Source organism: Clinocottus analis, unplaced genomic scaffold, assembly GCF_023055335.1.
Source record: "Clinocottus analis isolate CAN_PGR_092001 unplaced genomic scaffold, fCliAna1.0.p SCAF_21, whole genome shotgun sequence".
NCBI lineage: Eukaryota > Metazoa > Chordata > Actinopteri > Perciformes > Cottidae > Clinocottus > Clinocottus analis.
In genome coordinates this window covers 4290071-4312803 of record NW_027175943.1, presented here as the reverse complement: position 1 = coordinate 4312803, position 22733 = coordinate 4290071, and the positions used below count along the sequence as shown (strand labels likewise).

The window sequence follows — 22733 nt, the reverse complement described above, 5'->3', positions numbered from 1 at the left end:
TATATAGTACCAGCTCTTTGACCCCAGGATGTGATTTCACAAGTTTATTGTTGTAATCAGTTTGAGTGACAAATATTCCAGGTTCAAGTTATGACAAAAATACTTTTATTCAGAATACAACTTTTTATATATATATATATATATATATATATATATATATATATATATATATATATATATATATATATATATATATATATATATATATATATATATAGACACACAGTATAGACCAACATATTTGTTTACATATGCCTCTGTGTCAGAGGTATTTCAAGGTTTTTTTTCGTATATAATATCTGTTTATTACGGTGTTAAATCAACAGATTCATTTCCTCTTCCACACGGGTATCGAGGTCTGTCTCGGTGCCACACCACTGGGGCAAATTTTGTATGGATTTGTGCGACACTGGACAACGAGCTTCAGGCACACAAAGCAGAACTTCACTTTACAAAGGCGGCAGACAATAGTTTTACATAGCTTTCTGTTATGCTCCACCAGAAAACCACAGGTGGGGCAGGCACGGATGGAGGGACAGCCAGTGACTCCCTTCACTTCCTCGAAGGTGATGTCAGGGCAGCTCTTCAGTATATCCAGTGGGGATTTACAGTCTCCATTTCCACAGTGGTCTGACCAAGCCGGACCTTTCCATTTCTTCAAACACTGCCAGCAGAATGTGTAAGGCCTTCCTCTCTTAGCCGTGCACACTGTGCATTCAACGCTCAGAATATTGAGGTCCGTCCTCATCACGCGGTACTTGCAACCGGGACACTGTGACAAGAAGCAGGAGGATGATTATCAAATTCATCCATGAACTCACAACGATACGATCACAGCTGCGATTTTTAAGAACAGTTTGTAAATGTGTGATTGAGGTACTTACAAATTTGGCGTCCAAATCCTTGGCAGCGTTTTGAAAAACTTTCTTCTCAATGTCGTCAATTTCTTCGGGGGTCAGAAGAGCCATTTTACAAACCTCCTCCAAGGGCCACTCAACAGCACACTTCGGTTGTCCGCACACAAATTTGCTGTCACCCTTAAATATCATAAAGGAAATCAAAGAAAAACAACATGTCAGTGAGCACTTGTGCATTTCCAGTTCCCTCTTTTCAAAGTCAATGGATTTTTTGTTGGATGCCTAAAATTAGTTGTGTTGTTAACCAATCTTAAGAGGTTTTACACTTTTGTTCTAAAATACGTCTAAATAAATACCCCTCTAATAAACGTAAAGCTTTTGCGTTTCTTAAAAAGGCGTTTGCTAACAAGTGACTAAATGAGACGACCGTCCGTCTTCAGGGCCTTGTTGTGTTTACTCGTGCTAACCTGAAGTTAGCGTTTCACTTGCATTGACACCGGAGCCCCTCAGGGCTTTGTGCTCAGCCCACTGATGTTCACGCTGTGATGACAACTTCCGGGTTGGCCTCCATAAATATTGTCACTCGCATTCTGTCTTTTCACTTCACCATTACAACTATATTTTTCATGATGAGAGTGACGTTAAATAACAAACCTCGTCCAGCAAATAGCGGCACCAGTTGATGAGAGACGTTGGAGTGGCAGCGTGCCCGCAGGACATCTTGGCTCTGAGAGACTTGTAGTTGTCGCACAAAACTATGAGACGCAGACAAGATGAAAAGATGTGCAGCGTTATATCAGCAACAGCTCTTAGGTTACTAATAAGCTACAGCTAATGTACACGTAGCCAGCAATGTAAAACAATTTAATTGTGAAGTTATTGGGTCTGGGCCATATGGCAAAATCTTCTCCAATGATGTAAGTTTTTTTTTATATCCTAATAGATACATATCTTGATAAAGTATATTTTATGATGGTTACAAAAAAAAAGCATTTGTTATTAAGACTATGTTTGGATACACTCCTGTGTGAATTAAATACTCAACAATTGTGAAATTACAGAAAAAAGTGAAATTACAGAGAAATAAAAAATATTTCCACTTTTCCATTGACTTTGTTTACATACACACACACATACAGAGTAGCCGATGTATAAGTTTGATTTAACAGAGTTTTATAACATGTTCTGATGCATTTAAGTTCGTGATTATCATCATTTTAGACCACATACTTGTGTTTTATCATATCTTGATGATTTCATCACCATTGGAGTCAATTGAGAGACAATCAATCATCGACCCCCTAATTAATATCAGCTGAACTCATGCAAACTGTAGCTATACGTACAATCTAAGTGGTCTTCTCCGTCTACAAACGTCAGGGTGGCGTCTTGCGGGTCGTAACACCTCTCAGTCTGGAGGGAGGTGGACAGCAGCGGAGGATTCAGCTTGTCTTCATGTCCTCGTACGAATGTTTCGTAGAAAGAAACACGTCTTTTCACCGACTTACTGGACGATTGGCTCCCCATGTTGACGCTCAGCTGTGTGACACTGCAACAGGCTCAGTGGCATTTAGAGCATGCGGAGCGGAGGCAGCCGGTTCAGTGAAGTCACGTGACTTGAAGTTGCAAGAAATTACGCGTCCTTTTGTACCTGCATGTATACATTTGGGGTAATTCCACCTGAGCAAACGCACTGTATCTCTCCTGCTCTCCTGCTCTGAAGCAAACTCGGTTGCAAAATGAGAATCCAGCTGAAAATAAATGGACCGAGAGGGGAAGAAAAGATCGTCGATCTGTGCGAGAATGAAGAGGAGATGGAGAGGATCACCGTCCACCAGCTGAAAAAGAAAATCGCCCGAGAGCTGAGGACAAGTAGGTTTATTTATTCTTCATGATGTATTATATATGCTTTTTAAAATGTATATGATAGAGTCTATAATGTAAACTAAATATAGGCGTGTTGTGGGTATCGGGGTCCAGAGACAGATGGATTCATTATTTATTATGGCTGTATTATTAACGTTAACTTCATTTTTTTTTTACAATATTTTTTAATTTATGTTTAACATCATAAAATACAGCCCTTTATTTTCCCGTGTATAACTATACTACAAGTGTAAAGGTTGCACAATATAACAAGCATTTAGAAGGAAAATGGCCTCAAAAGATAAACTAAAAGAGCCTCAGCTTTAACATATTATTCGTCTATAAGCCCAAAGCTTTGGGCTAAATAAAAAAGGTTTGAAGACAACTTTAACTATCGAGTCAGCAAGATTGCGTGTTTTATGAGGGGGGGGGGGGGGGGAGTCCTTGAAAAAACATTTAAATCATGAACATAACAATTACACTTTGACGTGTATCCTCTTCGAGGGGATAGGAGGCGTGGTCACGTCTGTGTTGTAAACACACCTCTCTCCTTGTGTTCAGGTGATGACATCCGGATGGTCTTCAGGACCGAGCCTCTGGAGGAGTCGTCCCTGCTGTCGACCTACGGGATCAAGCACATGTCCACCATCCACACGCTGCTGATGCTGCCCGGAGGGGCCTGACGTGCGCGCGCAGGGACTCCAAACGGATCATTTTGAATTGTAAACAACAACAACAACAAAAGTATAGTGTTGATGCGTGTGCTTTGTATTTGTTTGTTCGGCTATGTTTAAACAAAATAAATACAATATTTTAAAAGTGTTTACGTCTCTTGGTGTTTCTATAAATAAAACATGATACCGGTTCCTCAATGTGCAAGAACATCTGAGGTGTCGCAGCGCGCTCAGTGAGCTGGCTCTACAGGTTGAATAGTTTCATCTGAGTTTTAATTGCAGAGGTGTTTTAGTTTTACTTTGTTTCTGACTCACGTATAAAACACTTGGAGCCAGAACAAAATGCTCCTTGAATCAAAACACTTGTTGTGTTCGTTATACACAAAAAATACTTGAAATCAGCACCTAAAGTGTTTCCTCAGCTGCCTCCCTCCGCTCGTTCCCTTTTGCCTAATGTCCCCTTATATTATAAACAAATTCAAATTTACTTTAATTTTTAAAAAAAAAAAGAACATTTGAAAAGATGCATGTAAGTGGGTAACATAAGACAGGTTTTTTTGCGGGTCCATGTTTTTTTATGAATAATATTTAAATAAAATTAAACGAATAAATTAAACGTAAAGCTCTAAACTCTTTTTAAAGTACTTCTTTCCAAAGTTTGGTTGATTTTACTTTAGGATTTCCTTCTTTATTACCGTCGGACGGTATTTTTTATTCTTCTCTTCCTTCTGAGGACTCAAAGGGATTTTTTTTTTTATTAACCATGGTGCCAATTAGTGAATACAATATGTTGTATTTAGCGGCTGAGTCATCTCCCTCAGTGAACATAATGATGATCGACAAGAATGAGATCAAGAGAAACTCAGAGCGACACAATGTCGTCAGACTCCATTGTGTCACATTGTGTCAGTGGAATGCAACAAACGAGAACAGGGATGTGGTTTTAATATTCCTGATACCATGCAGGAAAACTTCATGTGATTGCACTTCCGTCTAATACTTGAAACAAAGCACGGACCCGTAGTGCTGCCTGGCGGCTCACAACGTGAGCTGATGACGAGAGGAAGACGCGTCCAGCTGCCAGTAAGTCGATTATTCTTCTGATGTCTCAAAGTATCCTCTCGGCTGTTTATAACTCATTTGAATACATTCGTTTTGAATCTGCGCAGATGTTTCTTGTGTGTTTCTTGTGTTCTGTACACGGTGTTAACTGCATGTCGTTAACAGCTTGGATGTAAACTGTCTTTGCATGCGATGCTAAACAATAAAACACATTCATGGAGGGGTTTTTTTGTACCCATAAATTACGGGACCATTTTAGAAAAGTCTGCTTTAAAGTGCACAACCCGATATCTGAGAAGTTAATTTCTGCTACTTCTTGCTGGTGGTCTTTAGTGATGTGTATTCATCCATTTTGCGGTTGCAGATTGAATAGCATATAATGATGAACCTTTTAGCTCCTCATGTTGAACACTTTTTATTTCGATTGATTTATTTATGCAGCAGCTGTTAAATGTGATCTTATCCTCAAACGGAGAACCAATATGCAGAAACCAAAACAACACATCTGACAACATATCTGCAAGCAATTATTTAGCGCAACTCCCATACATCTGATTGAGAAATAGAATTGTGTTGATACAGATTTATTTCAATATCCTCTGTGGCGTCATGTAGAGGGGTGTAGCGCCCCCTCCTGGAACAGACGTGTCAAAGGGCCTGCAGGGTGGCCGCGAATTGCAGTATTTGCATAATTTCAGTGTAGTCTAATGCCAGAAAATGGAAGATGTGCAGACAGATGTAGAAGTGAAGAGGGCGAGGGAGAAAGACGTTTAAAAGAGACGACGGTCCACACCGGCTCAGAGCAACAAGACGTAAAGTTGGATGAATATAATTACACTGAGAGCCTCTCAGACCTAAAGGACTGAAACCTGTTAGAGGAAAGTTTTGTTCTCGTGTGCCAAGACAGCGCTTCCATAACTGGATGGGTCAGTTATACTTTTACTGGCATTCATAGCCAGACGATGGAGCAGCAACCTGTATTTACCCTGTAAGGATGCCAGATTTACAGGTAACGCCCTGATGCAAACAAAAGCATCTTTCTCTGTTCTGAACTGAAACCAAAAGTACTTTTTATCAGTGGAAGAAACTTCGGAGAAGTTGAAGAAGGAAAAGGACGATTATCGTCTTCTGTCAGGGAGTGGAAAACACCTTCACATTCTTCTGCTGGTCTTTTCAGAGCCACTGTGAAAGAGTTCAGACCTGATACACTGCGTCTCTGACTTTAGGACCGCCTCACAACTCCTCTGCTCACCTCAAAGAAAAGACTTAACAGGGTAACATCTCATGTTCTATCCTTCTTTATCAAATGCCTTGTATTGTTTTGTGGATCTAAAATACACTTTAAACAGAAGTGGACTTTTTTTTCTCGTCTTTAAATAACAAGACGACGTTACTTTCTCACTCTCCAAAGAAAGATGAGCAGCTCGAGAAAACGATCGCAAAACAAGAAGGCAGAGCCAAAGGCGAAGAAACAAAAAGGTAATAAAGATGCAGGTGAAGTATGAAATATCATTGCAGGACACAAAACTAAATGAGTAAAAGTGGGCCAATGACAAGCAGAAATTGTATTTTAACTGTTTTTGAGACAAATGTGGTCGATGGCGACATAGTGGCAGTTATTCAAATAATATACGTAGATGGGATAAAGCATTATACAACAATTACACATGAAGACAAACAAACAACCGCTTGTCGAGAATTGTGTCATCAAATTATTTGCAAGTTTTTAAGATCCCTAAAAACTTTGTTTTTAACATCTCTAGGTCAATGGAGATGACCTAATGACACCGTTTTCATTTCCTTTAAGTGAGTCAGAGACTTCCTCATGGTCTGCATAATCAGGGCGCCACGTGTTACCTCAACAGCGTCCTGCAGGTTCTCTCCGTGACGAGAGAGATCCACGACAGGTTCGAAACAGCTGCTTTCATCTGCCGACAGGAGAAGTGAGACAAGTATCTAGAAACTGTCTAATATAGTGAAATAGTGATCAATGAACTCATCTCTTCACAGGTTGGAGAGCACAGATCAAGAGCTGATAAACTTCTTTCAAAACCTGAAGAAAGAAACGGGTGAAACGGGAGACATCACGAAGAGTTTGGGGATAGAGAACGGTAAGTCGGTCCTTCATCATGAGAACATTTAGATTCACAGATTTGGACTTGCTGGCTCTAAATGGACATTTCCATTTTTTTTAAGTTTACCAACAACGCGATGCCGCTGAATGCCTGGAGTTGATTTTAAGTAAAATCAGCCGAAACGCCTCGGAGGTGAGCACTCGTAAAATCCGTCCTATGATTACCAACAAATCAGAAAGCTGTGATATAAACGTGTTACTTCTATTTAAAGGTTTTCCAAGGACAGCTGACATACACAACCAAATGCTCCAGAGGCCACATCATCAACGAGGAGACGAATCCCTTCTGGACTCTTCCACTGTCACTAAAGGACACCCATGAAGAGACCTTCAGCGTGGTGAGTTCCCTCTTCTTCGAATGGAAATACACATAAGGGAAAAGTTAAATGGGGAGTGAAATGTTGATGGAAATAGCAGTTACCTTAGAAATGCTGCACATTTTTTAAGATAAGAAGATTATTGTAACCATTAATGAAGCTGTAATTGCAGCTCATGAACTCTTTATTAATAATATGAATGTCAGAAAGTGGTTCAAAGTCATTATTACAGTGAGAGGAGCGCGCAGTGGAAAAGCTGCAGATACCAGAAGTCAAACAATCTTGGTAAATGATGACAACATTTGTGTTTTTACAGGAAAATGGCTTTAATACGTTTTTCCAGTCCAAACTATTCAACGGAGACAACATGGTGCACTGCAACGACTGTAAGGAGAAAAGAGAGGCAGAAAGTGTGAGTTATGACCACCTGATGGACCCTTTGTTTGTTTACTACATTGTCTGTGGTGTATACTAATACGTCTTGTGTTATTTAGGGATGTCAGATGGTGGTATTTCCTCTGATTCTGACTCTACTCCTCAAGAGATTTGAGTTGGACTACAACACCAAGACGGATGTCAAGTCAAGCTGCAGTGTGGATGTGCCGCGTGCGCTACAGACACAGGTGAGGACTGTGACTGCTGCTCCTTGTGTTTGCTTTAAAAAAAAATAATAGTTTAACATGCAATGTTCTCGTAGGAAACGGGGTACGACCTGTACGGGATGGTGAATCACACGGGCAGCCTGAGGGGAGGACATTACACGGCCACCATCCTGTACGACGACAACACCTGGTACGGGTTTGACGACACTTCCGTCCACGAGGTGAGGAGTATTTTAATGTATCCGGTAGGACAAATACTCCAAAACACACAAAAACAAATTGATGTGATGGTCTTTTTTTTTTCTTGTGCAGGTCGAAAAGCAACCATTTGCAGAAACCGGGACTTACAAGTACGCTCGATTGTTTACATTTTAACATGACAGCTGGGGAAAAAACAACGTTGTACCACAGGGTCCATTTAGCAGCTGTGCCGGAGCTTTTGATCGTATCACAATCTTCATCAGCAGATGGAGTTTTATATTATTAAAGTTACATTTTCTCGTTTTTGAAGCACTTAAAAAGGATTTAAAATCCATGTAAAATGATCTCAAGCTTCAGAAGAGCTCCAAAATGAAATCAAGATGCATGATATTATTTATCTGGAAATGTTTACTAATCTTTTATTAAAATATTTAACTAATGGTTGTTCAACAGTTCCAGCGCTGCCTATCTGCTCGTGTACAGAGGTGAGTTCACCTGAAGCCGTCAAGAAATCATCAGTGTCAGTAATATCAGAAGATCATTGATTCATGTATTTATTTTACTACACTTTTCAAGCCTCAAAGAGTCCGACAGACGAGGATGAACAGAGCGACTCAATCTTGAAGCAAGTGAAAGCCAAGAAAAAGAAAAGTGATAAGAGTGGAGAACAGAGGTTAAAAGAGATGCAGAGAGAGATGCGTGATGCAGAACATGATGTAGTTCCAAGTTTCCTCGAGGACACGATCCAAGAAGATGTTTATGTCCCTCAACAAACACAAAACACAAACAACTCCGCTACACAACAAATGAAAATGGAAGAAGGTCACAAAAATAAGGCTGGTGAGGAGACAAAACCTTTATATTTGAATGCATTTTTAATTAAAGAAGCTTCATGATTCATTTCTGTCTCACTTTCCCTCCAGATAGGAATTCTCGGAAACTGTGCCAGAGCTCAATCTGCAAGTTGCATCCTTTCTGGATTGCACTCATCGTTTTCTTTTTGGTGGTAGTTCTGGTCCTTGTTATTGCATTGCCAATAGTATACGCGTAGAGGATTTACCTGAACACGGTGGTCATGAAGGCAATGATTACTCCATAATGTTATTAATGAACTTTGCTTCTTTGTAAGCAATGAAAATCATGTCAACGATCGAGGGACACAAACTATCTATTGTGTTACATGTGATCTATATCTCAGTCTCTGTGTGAGTCTGTTAATGCTGTTTTTAATGTTGTTGACATTAATTAATATCACTATCATGCTTTGTGCTGGAAACCAGCTGATAAACGCTCAACGGTTCATGACTTTACTGTCTTTCCTGTTCAATAAAAAACACAATATTGGATTGATTTCATTATTCCTCTCTGCCATTCAAATAATCATTAACACTGAGAAGAAGGAAGAGAAAACAAAGCCATCAAATTTTCGTCACTGAGAGTGTACATTCAAAGGTTCTTAAGGAGGCGGCGCTCGCTGCAGATCATGCGTGGGCTCCTGTGTGGGCGCCGTGGACCCGGAGCCTGCAGAGGCAGCGCGTCCTGTTGGACGCGGCGGCTGCAGCCAGCAGACACATGGCGGCCGCGATGCAGAGCGCGCAGGCCACAGCGAGCTCTGCAGGCCGTCTGAGGGGCGGCCGCGTCCCGTTGTGGGCTGAAGGTAAAGTCTCACTGACCAGAAAGAAGTAAAGTAAGTGTGAGTTTTAGGTAACTTTAAGAAAGAGGGCGCTTGATTAATTTAAAGGCGTACTTGCCTCGCGATTGGAGCAGGAAATGTACCGACGTGGTCTGAAGGAGGAGTGACGTCGGCGTACAGACATAACCTCTTGTCAGGGCAGTGAACTAAACCCCGGTGCTCTTTTATCTGACGGTTAAAGACAGCAAAGAAGAACACATCAAATGACTCAAATTCAAATAACTGTGGATCCGTTTGGGGTCAGCATCTCAACTGTGACATTTTTGTAAAATCAGTAAACAAACACTCACAGTGCAGCATTATACTATACATGTTATTATATTTCATTATCAGGCATACTGTACTTATTTACACTATTTTCTTACCTGTCAGCCTCTCTGTGCTGGTGTAATGTGTTAATTTCCTCTTGAGGATTAATAAAGATTCAAAATATCTTATAACCATAACGACCAGAACAGTATCATCATCAGTAGCACTCAACAACTCTATTGGTTTAGTCACATGTGGGGTTGTGTCATGTTACCCGAGTGGTGCCTCCTGCTGGACAGTCCACCCACTCAGAGCCGGACACCTGGATCTGGTACCTGTTGGGTCCAGTACACCTGTGTCTGTAACAACGGCCCCCCACAGAGCTGCTGGGTGGAAGAGACGGACTGCGCTTCTAAAAGAAAGACAAATAAAAAGAAAACCATCAGGAAAACAAAGGTGACATTAATCACATACATGTACACACATACACACACACACATAGACACACACACACACACCTGTCTGGTCAGGTTTGAGAAGAAGCAGCGGCTGTGAAAACCAAAGGCCTCCCCGCTCCAATCCTCTTCTCGGCCATTTTCCTCTTTCCAACATTCACTCTGAAGAACGAGAGGAGGAAAACGGAGTGACAATGCAGCGCTGCAATGGCAATGAAAACCCACAGATTGACATAAAAAGGCACAAGACAGAGAAACAACCCCATATTCCTGCTCTGCGATTAGAAAATTCACAGCAACAGTGTGAAGAGTGTTCACAATTTTGGACATTTTAAGATAATGTAACGTAAAGACTTCTGGCATTGCAACATTAGTAAGATTTTTTATTTTATTTTACAATCTGAAGGAAATAGTTTGTGAAAAAAAAATCAAGTTAGAGGAAATCAAACTTACTCCATTCTTAAGGGGTTTATACATTCGACATCCCTCCAGGTGCGGATCGGTCTGGCACTCCCCCTTGTGGAGGTGAAGATAATGACACCCGGACCCACTGAGCAGAAGGAATAATGCAAACACAAGTGTTGGAAATGAAGGACGAAAAGAGAAAGGTGACCACATTGTGGAGAGTATATTTATAAATACCTGCCGGTGCAGAAAAAGGAGGAGGACTTGTTCTGACAGGCTGAAAGAGAACCAAACATGGCTCCTTCCCCTATCGAAAAACACACATTCATCTATTCTTTCTCTCCTGCAAACAATGTTAAGGCTTTTTAAAATCATCTCCATCTTTCCTCACCTTCTCCCCAGACGAGACTCTGAGCTCGACTCAGGTCGACGGCGTACCAGCCTGTGTCCTGCAGTGCAGCCAAGGTCACCGGGTCGACCCGAACCGTGGTCCAGTCCCCCAGCGCCGGCGCCATGATGGAGCCCTGCAGCATCCGGGACTCCCAGTGAGAGGACGGTCTGCCTGGAGGGACATCCTGAAGGAAGGAAGGGTAAAGCATGTAAGCAGAGCACATGATGGATCTGTAAAAAAAAAAAAAAAAGGGGCGGGGCAGATCAGTACCAGGTTCTCCAGCGGCCCCCCGAGCTCAGGGTGAGCGGACGCCAGGTGCCTCTGCAGGGCCGCGATAACAGACGGGGAGTAAATCCTCATCTGACCCGATCCATCGGAGTGAGTCACTCTGCCTCGAGGAGAGCAGCCGGCACCAGCTGCAGCGCGGAGGAAAGCATCAAGATATAATAGAGAGTTTGGACCATGTTCATAAGATTATTGTTTGCTCTTCCTCCTTTTACAATGCGACCGATACGTTTTATGTTTTTCTTTTTTATATACTTTAGTTTGTCTGTTTTTATTCGGTTTATGATTGATTGTAGGTATTTTAATCCTCATGTATGTACTATATTACTACTATACTACATTTTACTAAATTAATGTATGTGTGGAACAAAATGACAGCAGAGGCAATGACACACTATGATGTAATAATCATGTATTCAAGTTTGATACTCCTTAAAACTAATTTTTACAGGCTGTCTATTATGTGACGTTGTCTTTTTACTCCTCGAATTCTTTGTTTTTATCATTTTTTTTTATTTGGTTTCTACTTTGATTGCATATTTATTTGTATTTATTGTTTCATCTTAAACTGTATCATAGTTTGCATTGCTTTCTGCTGTCAAAACACTTTGTAAACTGTAAAAATGTGCTGTATAAATAAAGTTATCATAATGAATAGCAGTGTGAGAGAGACCTTGAGAAGTGGAGGAACAGCGTCTCCAGGTGTGGAAGAGCTCTTTGGAGAAACCGAGAGCATGAAACAGCTCGTGCATCACAGTCTGGAACAGCGAGGAGTTCACACAGTTCAGCGCATCAACAGACAAACTACAAAGCATCATGAACAATATTAATAAAGACATTACTTGCACAGTTGCCTGCTGGCTGTAGGCGGTGTCTGCCAGCCGGTCCCTGCAGAGGACCACCGCCCCGGCTAAAGGCCGCCCATCGGCATCCGTCTGGCAGTGGACGGCGTAGGCCAACACATGCGGCTGAGAGGTGAACAAATACGAGACGGTAGAACGACAGCCGCAAACACATTTGATCTTATATTTTGTCATGAATTGAAATGTCCAACTCTAACTATTTACTCTAAATGTTCGATATGTTTTCAGTCAGTCCTCTTCACCTCTGCTCTGCACTTATCGGTGGCCTGAACGTGGAGGTACAGCAGGAAGTCGGTGTCGGGGAGTCCGGCTCCTTCAGGACGAAGCCGAGTCCTTCGAGGTGAATCGGCTTCGGGGAAAACGTCACATCCAGCAAGATGATCATCTGGGATCTGTTGATGAGAAGGACGGCGAAGCTCGGCTGGATTGGACGTTCTTTGTGTGTACGGGCGGTGTTTGGTTTCCCACTTGAATACAAGAACTGATACTCACCGTCACATCCAGGCAGGTCTCAGTTCTGTAGTTGCTGTTGGCTCGACCACACCTGAAAGAAGGAACATTTTAGTGCCGGTAGTTATATTTATTCATTTTACACCATAAAGTGAAGTTTAAATAATTATGTGTGTGGTACGACAATGTGATTTGCAAAAATAAATTGGATGAACTAGAAAAATATATCGTCATGAAATTAAAACACTCAAACATGTTTAAAGATCAGTTTATTGAAGATAATATTAAAGCTCACATCTGTCTATAAGTAGATACTACACATACACACCTGTTGTAGTTTGCAGTACTTGAATTCTTCCACAGAAACTTGCAGTATTTACTGACGTCTCTGCTGAGCAGCAAAGGACCCGGCACTCTATTCACTATTGAAAGGTCAACAGGTCATGATCGGACACTTTCAGACACACAGCTTGTCAAGAGAGCTGACTCGGGGGTCAGTGGTTAATATTAGACCAGTGGTGGTTATGGTTAGAGTTCGCTCCAGGAAATGAATGCAAGTCTGTTTAAGTTCCCCAAAAGAGACATCTGTAAATGTGTGTTTCACCTGACAGTAAAGACGACACCATCCTCACAGCCTCCTCCACCGCTGCCTCCAGCTTCTCTTTCTCAGCCTCTGATAGGCCGTTGCCCTCCGCTGGAATCCAGGTCTTGATCCTGATTGGCTGCGGGGAGGACGTAGTGGGCGGTGGCATCGTTCCCAGGCGTCTCCCCGGCGCCTCGCGACCCGGGTGATTGGTCCGCTGCCCTGAAGGTAGCGGGTGCTCTCGCCCGGCCCGGCCTCCGAGTCTGGGCTCACTGGGTGGGCCGTCTGGGGCCACGGGTGCAGCTCGGACCACCCGGGCCCCGGCCTGCACCTCGTCAAAGATGCACTTCTGCAGGGCTCCAGGGAGCTCCACCGCCAACACCACCATTACCACCAGCATCCCCACCCAGAGCCGCAGGGGTGGAGGTAAAACCATAATTATAGCTGTGACCTATTTCAGGTCAGTCGCTGTTTGACATTTTGGAAGCTGCGGGAGACGTACGTTCAAAGAAACTTCATCCTCTGAGCTTCCTCACTGGAGCCTATTGGGATGGATGAAGCAGATGTGGAGGACCATGGGCTCACGTTGTGTGTATTTCATGTGTATTGTTAGTGACCTGGAAGTTTAGAGAAGGCCTTCGCGTTGACACCTTCACGCTGACTCATGAAACATGCAGAAATATTATAGAAATGATAGCATGAGCGGGAACCTGAACTCATGACGTCAGTATTTCTGGCCATAATTATGCACTCGTCTTGTACGTAATGGTAAACCACTGACTTTTCCAACGCAGCAGAATATATTAAACTAAATGCAGACCATGTAAACTGCTATGTCAATATCATTAAGTTAAAGTTCCTATTAAAAAGTCACACGTCAGTTTGTTTAGCTTATTCGTTTCATGGCCTTCGCCGGCTGTACTTTACATAAGAAATATTAAGTGTTGGTCATATCGGCACATTGTAATGTTCTGGACTCAAATAGGAGAATATACAGTATTACATACTTAAAGATCCTGTCATCTACTAGGTCGTTATATCTGGTACATTTTGCATGAGGGGTAGAATAAGGACATGCGTCTGCTAGAGCAGCTGTTAAAATATAGAACAGCTTTCAGCTCCAATAATCACTTTCTTGCAGCATTAATCAAATAATATCAAAAGTATTCATTACCATTACCTTGCCATGACCAAGTAGACTTAATCCTCGATGGCTAACGGCTTCATTTTCTCTGCATTAACCTTTTTTCCTGAACACGGGAGCGATGATGTCTTTTCCCTCTCAGAACAACCACTGCAGCGCTCTCAGGAACCTGTGAATGTCTGCGGGGGTTTTAAATACAAAGCACAAAGCACCGACTCGGCCATCCCTGTTACGGAGGCGTCAGGTGTGTCTTCACACATCAAAAAAAACACAATACCCAACAGCTAAAAGTGCAAATTGTTTAATCTCAGCCACATTTTTTACTTATATACAGTGAAGTTGACCCTAATAAATCATAAAATCACTTTCTCTCTTATTTAACCTCATTAAATTGCGTATTTAAAACTTCCGACATTGACCCAAATACATTCAACAAAGCAAAACAGCTTAAGAGAAAAAGAAAGAAAAAAAAAAGGAACTTGCAGAAATAAAAACACCATAAAATGTACAAATGGCACACCACAAGTCTGTTGTGTCAAGACGAGACAGAATGCGATCGATTCCCCTCAAGGGTTGAAGATTCAAGTTATTTAGTGAATTCAGGGCCCCTTTCGTCACGAGGGCACCTCATCTTCTCGTGCACACTACACACATACACACAGACTAAACAACACACACACTAAAACCAGGCACCGAAGAGATTGTCTTTTGACACGTTTTCGTTTGTGGATTATATACATTCACTTGAGAAGTGTGTGTGTGTGTGTGTGTGTGTGTGTGTACTCCGAAACACAGTGTGTTGCAATCAGTGTGCACTAAAATACAGGTCCCAAAAAGGTTATTGCCAGCTTGCAGAATGCATGCATTTTTGTTCACGTTGTCATAAAGCCACTGATGTGTCGATGCGTGCTAGGATGTGAGAAAACATGTGCCTCTGTGTGTTTTGGTTTGCAATGTGTGTGTTTGTATCTGTGTCGACAGGAAACTCCTCAAAAAGGCACTTAAATAGGGGAGATTTATTTTCTTTTGATTGGGATTGGCTGTGTGATAAAACATGAGACTGGATGCAAGTGGCAGAAGTATGTGGAGACAACCCACATCTACGAACATACTCCACTGTCAATGTAAGACTAAAAACGCAAACGCATTCACACGGTTGCAGTCATACAAACGCAATTCTTTCCACCATGTTCTCTAAAAACTCAAATCACTCAAAATCGGACAGTAGCCCGCCTCAGTTTCTTGATAGGGAAGATTCATCTGTGCAAAAGTTTACCTTCAATGTGCAGACTAGCAGTAAGTGAGTGCACGTCTAATACTCACCGACAATCCTCTCAAACATACGTCAGCCATGCTTTTCGTCTAAAACTGATACTATTTTCAAGGAGATCTTTTTAAAAAAAAACAAAAAAACACTTGATTCCATAAAACAACAAATCCAACTCAAAGCGATTTCAAAAAGGCACCAGACTTGCACAGTGCGGGTGAGTCTCGCCGTGGGCCACTCCTGTGCTTCAGTTCAAACAAATGTGGAAAGACTGGGTTTCAGTTTTTTATCAGTGAGTGAAGGAGAGGAAAAAAAACAGGGGAGTGGGGTTTACTGGGTGGGTGAGGAAGTTCAGGTGAGCATGGGCACGTCGTCCTCTGACGTGGTGTCATCAGACAACGGGATAAGCAGCACCTCGTCGTCCGAAGAGGACGAGGAGAAAGACGGGGAGGCGGAGAGGGGCATGGAGTTGGTTGAGGAGGAAGAGGGCGAAGCTCTGAAGAGGGAGATGCTCAGGCCCAGCGTGTGGAAGATGGAGGCCAGAGAGGGGCTGCTCGGGGGGACAGCGACGGGGGGAGTGTGAGGGGTCGCCGGGCTTGGAGTTGGCGGAGCATACGGAGGAGGAGGAGGGGAAGCGGCGGGCGGCGGCGGCGCTTCCTGCTGCTGCCTCTCCGACTGAGCCAGCAAGCCGAGTTTCTGAGGCACCGGCTGGTTGACCGCCTCCACGGCCGACGAGGAGCTGGTGGGAGCGGAGTGCGGGGGTTCCTGTCCAGGCGGAGCGGCGTCCGACTGCTGCTGGCTGGAGCTCGACGCCTGACTCGGCCTGGACGGGGGTCTGGGGATTAGGCCCCACCTCCTCATGCGGCGGACGGCCCGGCGGATGAATCGGGGCCTGCGCCTGCGGTGTGGGGAGTTGGCGGCGTCCTGACGGAGGAGCTGGAGGATTCCCCTCAGAGAAAGAGACGAAGTCTGACGAGGAGAGACATGTAAAGTAACGTTGAGTGGAAAAAAGCAGATGAAAGACCGTCTAGAACTCGTGCTCCACATCCTAAAGTTGTATCAAATCATATGAAATATGGAACTTAGTGGTCACAAGATGTTAGTAGCTTGGTCAAATCCAATCAGACAGAGTAGCTTTGATTTAGACACTTAATCCCTCTTCTACCTCACCAACTCATAATAAAGCTCCTCAGAGCGGACATGCATGGCAACAGCACATCTTAACACTAGGTTGGGGATTAATTACGGCTGATAAAGTGGAGGGCACGACTTAAAGAGAGATAAAACTACAATGTGCCTCGGGTGGATGAAGTTGAGGTCTCAATAAGGCGTCGTAGCCTCCTTCCTCGTGAAGCAATTTATTTTTAATGTGATCTACTTTCAGTTTATAGGACAGTTTAAATACTCACTGAATATTTTACAAGCATTTCAATAAATTGCCAGGGTCCTTTACAACTCTGGGCGAGACGTTTACCACGGTCTTAAGTCCGGGGTAGTAGGTAGTAGGATTTTACTGTAAGCTGCCACTAGATTAGTCTTACGTCTTGGGCTCTGACGCTTTCGTAGTAATCAACAACATATATCCTCCGTCACTTACTCAGAGGCTTACCCAACACGTTTTGGGTTTAATTAAAAAGGCGTTAATTTTGAAGGATTCTGTTTATCTACAGTATTAGTCAAATATTCGGATCCAGCCCTACGATCCGAATATACAGTGTTAAAAACTAGACACTGAGGTTAAAGACAAAAGAAAATTGATCAGTACCAGGAAATAGATTCTTAGATGTATGTAAACAGAAACGAGCCAATAAAAAACCCACAAACAATGTTGCAAGATGTAGCATTTGGCAGGATGCTCTCGTCAAGACCAGGTCAGTAGCTCTTTAATTATTAACTGAAATGCTCTTTTTCTCTCACCTCATTAGGGTTTTCTGTGGGAAAGTCCTCCACTGGCGGGATGATGCCCTGTGCAATCAGCTGACCGTAAGAGGGAGGAGCCTGCTGCTGGATCAGCTCCGCTTCCTGACGGCTGATTGGTGCAAACAAGCTGCCAGTCACAAACGGACACATTAAGATACACAAATGGACACATTAAGATACAACGATGTTGTTGTGCGACATCCCGCTACGTGTTTGCAAGGTGTCGTCTCATAGTGCTGGAAACCACTGAAGCTCGTAGCAAAGAAAACCAACTTGTGACTTCCTGTCTTAGATTATCTGCACCATTTCCTCCCTCTGAGTCACAATAAATATCTACTAGCTGCATGAAACAAGCAAGACATTCAAAAAGCTAGCGCCTGGAAAGCAAACCCGCGTTAAGACAAAACACATCGCACGGTAGAGCCTTGACTGAAGAGTTACCTGTACTCCCTGGTCCTGAGCGAGTAAAGCTTACAGGTGCAGCCCATGGCGATAACCAGCAGAAGCCCGCAGACGAGGCTGCCCACCGTTGCAGCGGTGATGACCTTGCGGGGCAGGATGACGGTGCAGTTGAGCTCGTCCGTTCCGTCCTTACAGTCCACCTGGCCGTCGCAGCGCCAGCTCTCAAACACACACCTGCCGACGTGACAGCGGGCCGCTTGTGAGTCAGAGTGTCGAGGAGTTACTCGAGTGAGAGACTTGGTTTCACGTGAAGTTTCACCCCGAGCCGTGTGAAGCGTTTTAATAAAACCACAATTGTGAGACAATATTTTGACAATGCGTTGATTAAAATAATGACTTTTTGTCGAGGGCAAACATGACTAAATTAGGACTTAAGCTAATAAGCATATCTTCTAGCAAGACTAAATCTAAAACAGCTGTGAAAATATAACGCTCGAGAACAGCTTCCTAATGGAGGTGAGATTGGGAACAACAGTTTACAAAACAAAGTCAAGAAAAGAACAAAAACCATGGGGGGGATAAAGGGTGTTTCAGTCGCTCACACATACTGACCGGTCGCTGTCGCAGTGAAAGGTCCCCGGCTGACACACGGTGCAGTCCCGCTCGTCGCTGCCATCGGCACAGTACAGCTGGTAGTTGCAGCGCTCCGTGACCGGGTAGCACACCGGTCTGCCGGCAAAGTGGCTGGAAGGCACCGCTCTCTGCCCGGCCACGCCGCAGGCAAACTGGTTCAGATTGCAGCCCCTGCATCCCTCCTCGTCCTTCCCCGTCTCGGGACAGTCCCATTTCCCGTCGCAGCGTTGCTCCTGGTTGAAGCATCCTCCCGCCGCTCCCCCGCAACGTCCCTCCCAAGGGGGGCAGTAGGTCCCGACGTGGAACGTGGCGTTGAAGCCGCTTCCGTCCGAGCCGAGAAGAGTCTCGTACTTCATCGACAGCAGGCCGGTATGGGACTCAACTTGGATTGATTTGTAATTGGACGCGCCGGTAATCTGTCAAGATGCAGGAAGGGAACAACACGTGACCAAAAGCTCTTTTAAAACATTATTTTTAAAAAAAGGGGTTGGATACATTTATGAGTTTTAAAATAACTCACAATTTTGATCACGTCTCCTTTGCCTTGCTCTCTGTTGTACACGGTGAGTCGATCCCCGAGTCCCAGCACCAGCTGCTGCAGGTCCAGTCTCAGCGGCCTCGAGTCCTGAGGGTCCAGAGTCCAGACACAGAACAGCGGTGGGCCCCGGATGGTTGGAGGGGAGAAGGTACCGTAGAAGGTCTGGAGGAGGCCTCCGCAGGGCCACTCGATGGGAGTGGGCGTCACGAGCTGCCTGTGATTCTTCTCTCGATCCACTTGCACCTCCTCCTCCTCATCCCGATCCTTCAGCAGCGCCCACAGATCAGATTCAGAATCTGTCAAGTAATGTCTCTCGGAGTCCCTGTCCTGGTTCTTCTCCGAGGACGTCTGGGCTTCGGCATCTTCCGCCGGTGTGATGCCGTACTTTAGGGGTTGAGAGGTCTCCGCTTCTGCCTCACAGCCCTGTTCATCTGAGCCTTCCCCGAGACACTCCACCTGACCATTACAGCGCCAAGAGAAAGGAAGGCAGCGGCCTCCCCGGCACTCAAAGGATGTTGCTGGGCATACACCAGAGTCTGGATGTGCAGAAATAGAAGAGTGTAAAAGATATTAAGGGCCAGCACTTTAAGATAGTTTCAACTAAAGAGGTTTAAGAAAGGAATAAACACATTGCGATCATACCTCTGGCGTAGTTTAACAGAAAAGACGACACGGGGAACTGGTGCGGGAGGAAGTGGTGCATCACTGTAATATTTCCCCCTGAGAACTCCATTGGTTGCGGCAACTTGGAGCCACAGAGGACAACCGGCTCACTGCCAGCCGATGATTTTATAGACACCCATTCCTTCCTAGTACACTGTGCTGAAAACTGTGAAAAGCTGAGAAAAGGATTTAGATTAACGATGAGAGATGAGGCAGCGTATTGGCCATTTATATCATTACATCTTCTCCAGAGAACGTGCTTGAGCAAGATCAGGGTCTCCAAAATTGTTTATGTATTAAATACAGTCAATGCTTTGTACAGCACATCTCATATTAATAAGACATTAAATGATGTGTGTTATTATCACAGACGGCATCTGAAGCTATTTCAAATTCCCCTATAGTGCCTTTACCTTAGAACAATGGGTTCTTCTTCCGAACCCTTAATGATCCAGCAGTCATAGGTAGAGCCGAAGCGGTAGGACCAGCTGCGGTAAGCAGAACTACTGATCTCTCCTACTTTGCTGTCCAAGACTTGGAGGGAGTGCCCACAGCGAGCTGCGAGACAGAAGAGCGAAGGTTAGGAAAGGTTTTTTTTGACCATTTTTGATTAATCCTTAATTTAATCCCTCCAATTTAGCTTAATGTTATCACACCACAGTTGGAAATAGGTGTTTGTAAAAATAGCGTGGCCCAAAAAAAACAACAAAGTGTTAGATATTATTCCTCATTTGTACGTCAAAGAAAAAGTAAGTAACCAGAATGTGACATTGAATAAGCCGTCCGTGACAGTCACAACATGAGACAGTGCTGACGAGATTGTTTTTCTTACCGGAGCAGAGGGCAGGCTCAAAGCGGCTCCATGCTGAGGAGGAAATAAGCAAAAAAAGTAGAGCAGGAGTTTTATAACCATGGCTGACAGATCATAAACGTTGGATATGAGAAGTGCAAAGACGACACAGTTAAAGTAGGCACCAGAAGTAGATACACTGTGAAGAATTCACTCACCTGTTATGGTGAAAACTAGAAGGGCGCAGAGGTCATACGTGACTGTCATTGTGGTGACGCTTCCCCTCTAGAATAATGGAAATTATATAAAAACTGAAGACTTAAAAAGGGTAAACAAACGTCAGAGAAGGGCCATTTTAGGGAGGTTTGTTCAGGAAGACTTCACCTGTAAAGTGAAAGAAGAAAAAGCTAAATTAGTTATTTCTGGTTGTAAATGCCTTAGAATGTTATTACTGCAACAAATAATCTGCAAACATATCCGGAGAGTTTATTTGATAGCTACAATTAGGGCTAAAGCGTTATGTTGCTGGGAAACCAAATGTCAACTATTATGACAGTTGAGGAATGCAAACATATTTTTTGCTTTTCAAATGATCTCACCTGCTGCTTTCTTTGTCTTTTAATGTTTCTAAATAAAAATATATATTTGGATTTCGAACCATCAGTTTGACAAAACAAGTGATCTGAAAAAGTGAACTCAAACTGTGGAATTGGCTGCAAGGATTTACTTTTAGATTGTTTGACCAAACATGTTAAAAAAAATAATCCGCAGCAAAACCTTTAATACAAAAAAATTGTAAATGTGTATTTGCCCGACCTCAGTTTAGGAAATACAGTTTCACTACTGAATGTTTCTTATCAGATCAAAATAACTTACCCTGGCATTTTGTAAACCCTCCATTTGTGTGGCACTTTGTTTCAGCAAATCTTTAGTTAATCTGCTAAAGTGTTCCTGCTATAAACATATTTACTAGATTAATAAACACAACTATTTTCGACCGAGTTGAAAACGGAGGCACTTTACATGTGAAGTAATCACTTATAACGCAGTTTCAATCCATAACAGTTACCGTGATACATCCAAAACACAAGTATTGCCTTTTAAAACGGTGTTTATAGCTTGAACATTGTGTTTAATCAACACACTCACAGAGACTTCCTTCACTTAATCTTCTCAACAATGACGCCAGCAGCGCTCGCGACCATTTCCGAGAGCGAAATCCTCGCCACACGAACAGTTTCAAAGTCTTCCTGTCATTCCCAGTAAAGTATAAACTATAAATCAGTCGTGTTCTGGACAAATAACACCTCATTTAGTTCACATATTAATTTAAAACATCGTTAGGCGATAGTTTCGTTTTGAGAGTTTGGGGGAAAGGAGGGAGGGGGGGGGCAGCTGCTCGTCGTCCTCAGTCACAAGAGCTTTAACAGCTAGCTAGTTAGCTTCACAGCGAGCTAACTGCTAACATCCTCACTTTTGTTTTCGTTAATACGCTTTTTACAGACGACGTCACCACGAGGAAATGTTTCTGACCACGACACGGAGGGTTTTAGTGCCCGAAACAATCACAACATGGAGGTCAGAAGCGGCGACAACGTAATAAAAAGGCTTTTTATAAAAAAGGACAGGCGCCCAGTAGCTTACCATGTCAGTCGGCCTTTCTTGTTGACAAGTTCTGATCTACTTCCGTATATTTTAGCCCGTGACGGAAGGGGGCGGGGCTTAATTGTTCTTTTCATTCATACATCTTAACGTTTCACGTTAAACGTTTTACACTGAAGATATGCGGTAGCCACAATACTGTAAATGTATTTTTTTTGTATTACTAAAGGGGCGGCTAATGTCTGAAAGGGCTTAGTGGGAAATGTTTATTTCTAAACACAAGGTGTCAGTGTCGGTTAGTGTAAATGTAGACAACATTAGTTTTAATTGACAAAAATGTAGTAGGGACCTAGATTTATTTAAATGTTCTGCTACTTTATACTTTTACACCGAATTGCATTAGGGGGAGAAAACCTATTCAAATCATTTACATAAAGAACTCATCCAGACATGTTTTATGTTATAACATTATAATGAGTATGCATCATACCTACATACATTCATAAAGAGTATCAATACTTCTTCCACGTCTATCCTTCTTTCAGTATTAATGTGGGTCTGATGTGTTTTGTTTTTCCATTATAAAATGATAAATTACCTCAGTTATTCCTAAAATTATGCCTCGACCTACTTCTCCTTCCTGAATGAAAAATTCCAGATATAATTGTGCAAATATTTTCCATTAAA

The 22733-nt window shown here is 43.1% G+C and overlaps 4 protein-coding genes across 9 annotated transcripts; 1 reads left to right on the top strand and 3 right to left on the bottom strand.

Annotated features, from left to right (window-relative positions):
• Positions 1-306: 306 nt before the first annotated feature.
• Positions 307-2384, bottom strand: LOC137792465 (E3 ubiquitin-protein ligase RNF19B-like). Its single transcript, XM_068588165.1, has 4 exons — positions 2204-2384; positions 1512-1612; positions 885-1037; positions 307-772 (listed from the first exon to the last, which is right to left on the bottom strand). The coding sequence occupies exons 1-4, from the start codon at positions 2382-2384 to the stop codon at positions 329-331; spliced, it is 879 nt and encodes a 292-aa protein (XP_068444266.1). The 3' UTR covers positions 307-328.
• Positions 2385-4362: 1978 nt separating this feature from the next.
• On the top strand, positions 4363-9040 carry LOC137792220 (ubiquitin carboxyl-terminal hydrolase 47-like). 3 transcript variants are annotated; one of them, XM_068587780.1, is made up of 14 exons: positions 4363-4480; positions 5637-5733; positions 5871-5938; positions 6267-6366; positions 6470-6570; positions 6656-6726; positions 6806-6931; positions 7227-7322; positions 7405-7533; positions 7608-7733; positions 7825-7862; positions 8167-8198; positions 8290-8553; positions 8637-9040. In XM_068587780.1, exons 3-14 carry the CDS (start codon positions 5875-5877, stop codon positions 8762-8764), a joined length of 1275 nt encoding a protein of 424 aa, XP_068443881.1. In that variant the 5' UTR covers positions 4363-4480; positions 5637-5733; positions 5871-5874; the 3' UTR covers positions 8765-9040. The 3 variants fall into 3 exon arrangements, with proteins under 3 accessions (XP_068443881.1, XP_068443882.1, XP_068443880.1); XM_068587781.1 differs by having other exon boundaries at positions 6267-6402; positions 8641-9040; XM_068587779.1 differs by having other exon boundaries at positions 6267-6402.
• Positions 9041-9391: 351 nt separating this feature from the next.
• LOC137792219 (ciliated left-right organizer metallopeptidase) lies at positions 9392-15636 on the bottom strand. Of its 2 annotated transcripts, XM_068587777.1 has the most exons (15): positions 15555-15582; positions 14268-14410; positions 13109-13629; positions 12833-12926; positions 12547-12598; positions 12297-12446; positions 12034-12159; positions 11865-11949; positions 11177-11322; positions 10907-11090; positions 10753-10822; positions 10564-10660; positions 10174-10272; positions 9930-10067; positions 9392-9574 (listed from the first exon to the last, which is right to left on the bottom strand). In XM_068587777.1, the coding sequence occupies exons 3-15, from the start codon at positions 13521-13523 to the stop codon at positions 9449-9451; spliced, it is 1782 nt and encodes a 593-aa protein (XP_068443878.1). In that variant the 5' UTR covers positions 13524-13629; positions 14268-14410; positions 15555-15582; the 3' UTR covers positions 9392-9448. The 2 variants fall into 2 exon arrangements, with proteins under 2 accessions (XP_068443878.1, XP_068443879.1); XM_068587778.1 differs by lacking the exon at positions 14268-14410 and having other exon boundaries at positions 15555-15636.
• On the bottom strand, positions 14517-22215 carry lrp10 (low density lipoprotein receptor-related protein 10). 3 transcript variants are annotated; one of them, XM_068587774.1, is made up of 10 exons: positions 22089-22215; positions 20663-20828; positions 20487-20519; positions 20068-20212; positions 19634-19830; positions 18974-19527; positions 18433-18869; positions 17860-18054; positions 17416-17545; positions 14517-16467 (listed from the first exon to the last, which is right to left on the bottom strand). In XM_068587774.1, the coding sequence occupies exons 2-10, from the start codon at positions 20709-20711 to the stop codon at positions 15850-15852; spliced, it is 2358 nt and encodes a 785-aa protein (XP_068443875.1). In that variant the 5' UTR covers positions 20712-20828; positions 22089-22215; the 3' UTR covers positions 14517-15849. The 3 variants fall into 3 exon arrangements, with proteins under 3 accessions (XP_068443875.1, XP_068443874.1, XP_068443877.1); XM_068587773.1 differs by lacking the exon at positions 22089-22215 and adding an exon at positions 21321-21463; XM_068587776.1 differs by lacking the exon at positions 22089-22215 and adding an exon at positions 21321-21463 and having other exon boundaries at positions 17416-17527.
• Positions 22216-22733: the final 518 nt, after the last annotated feature.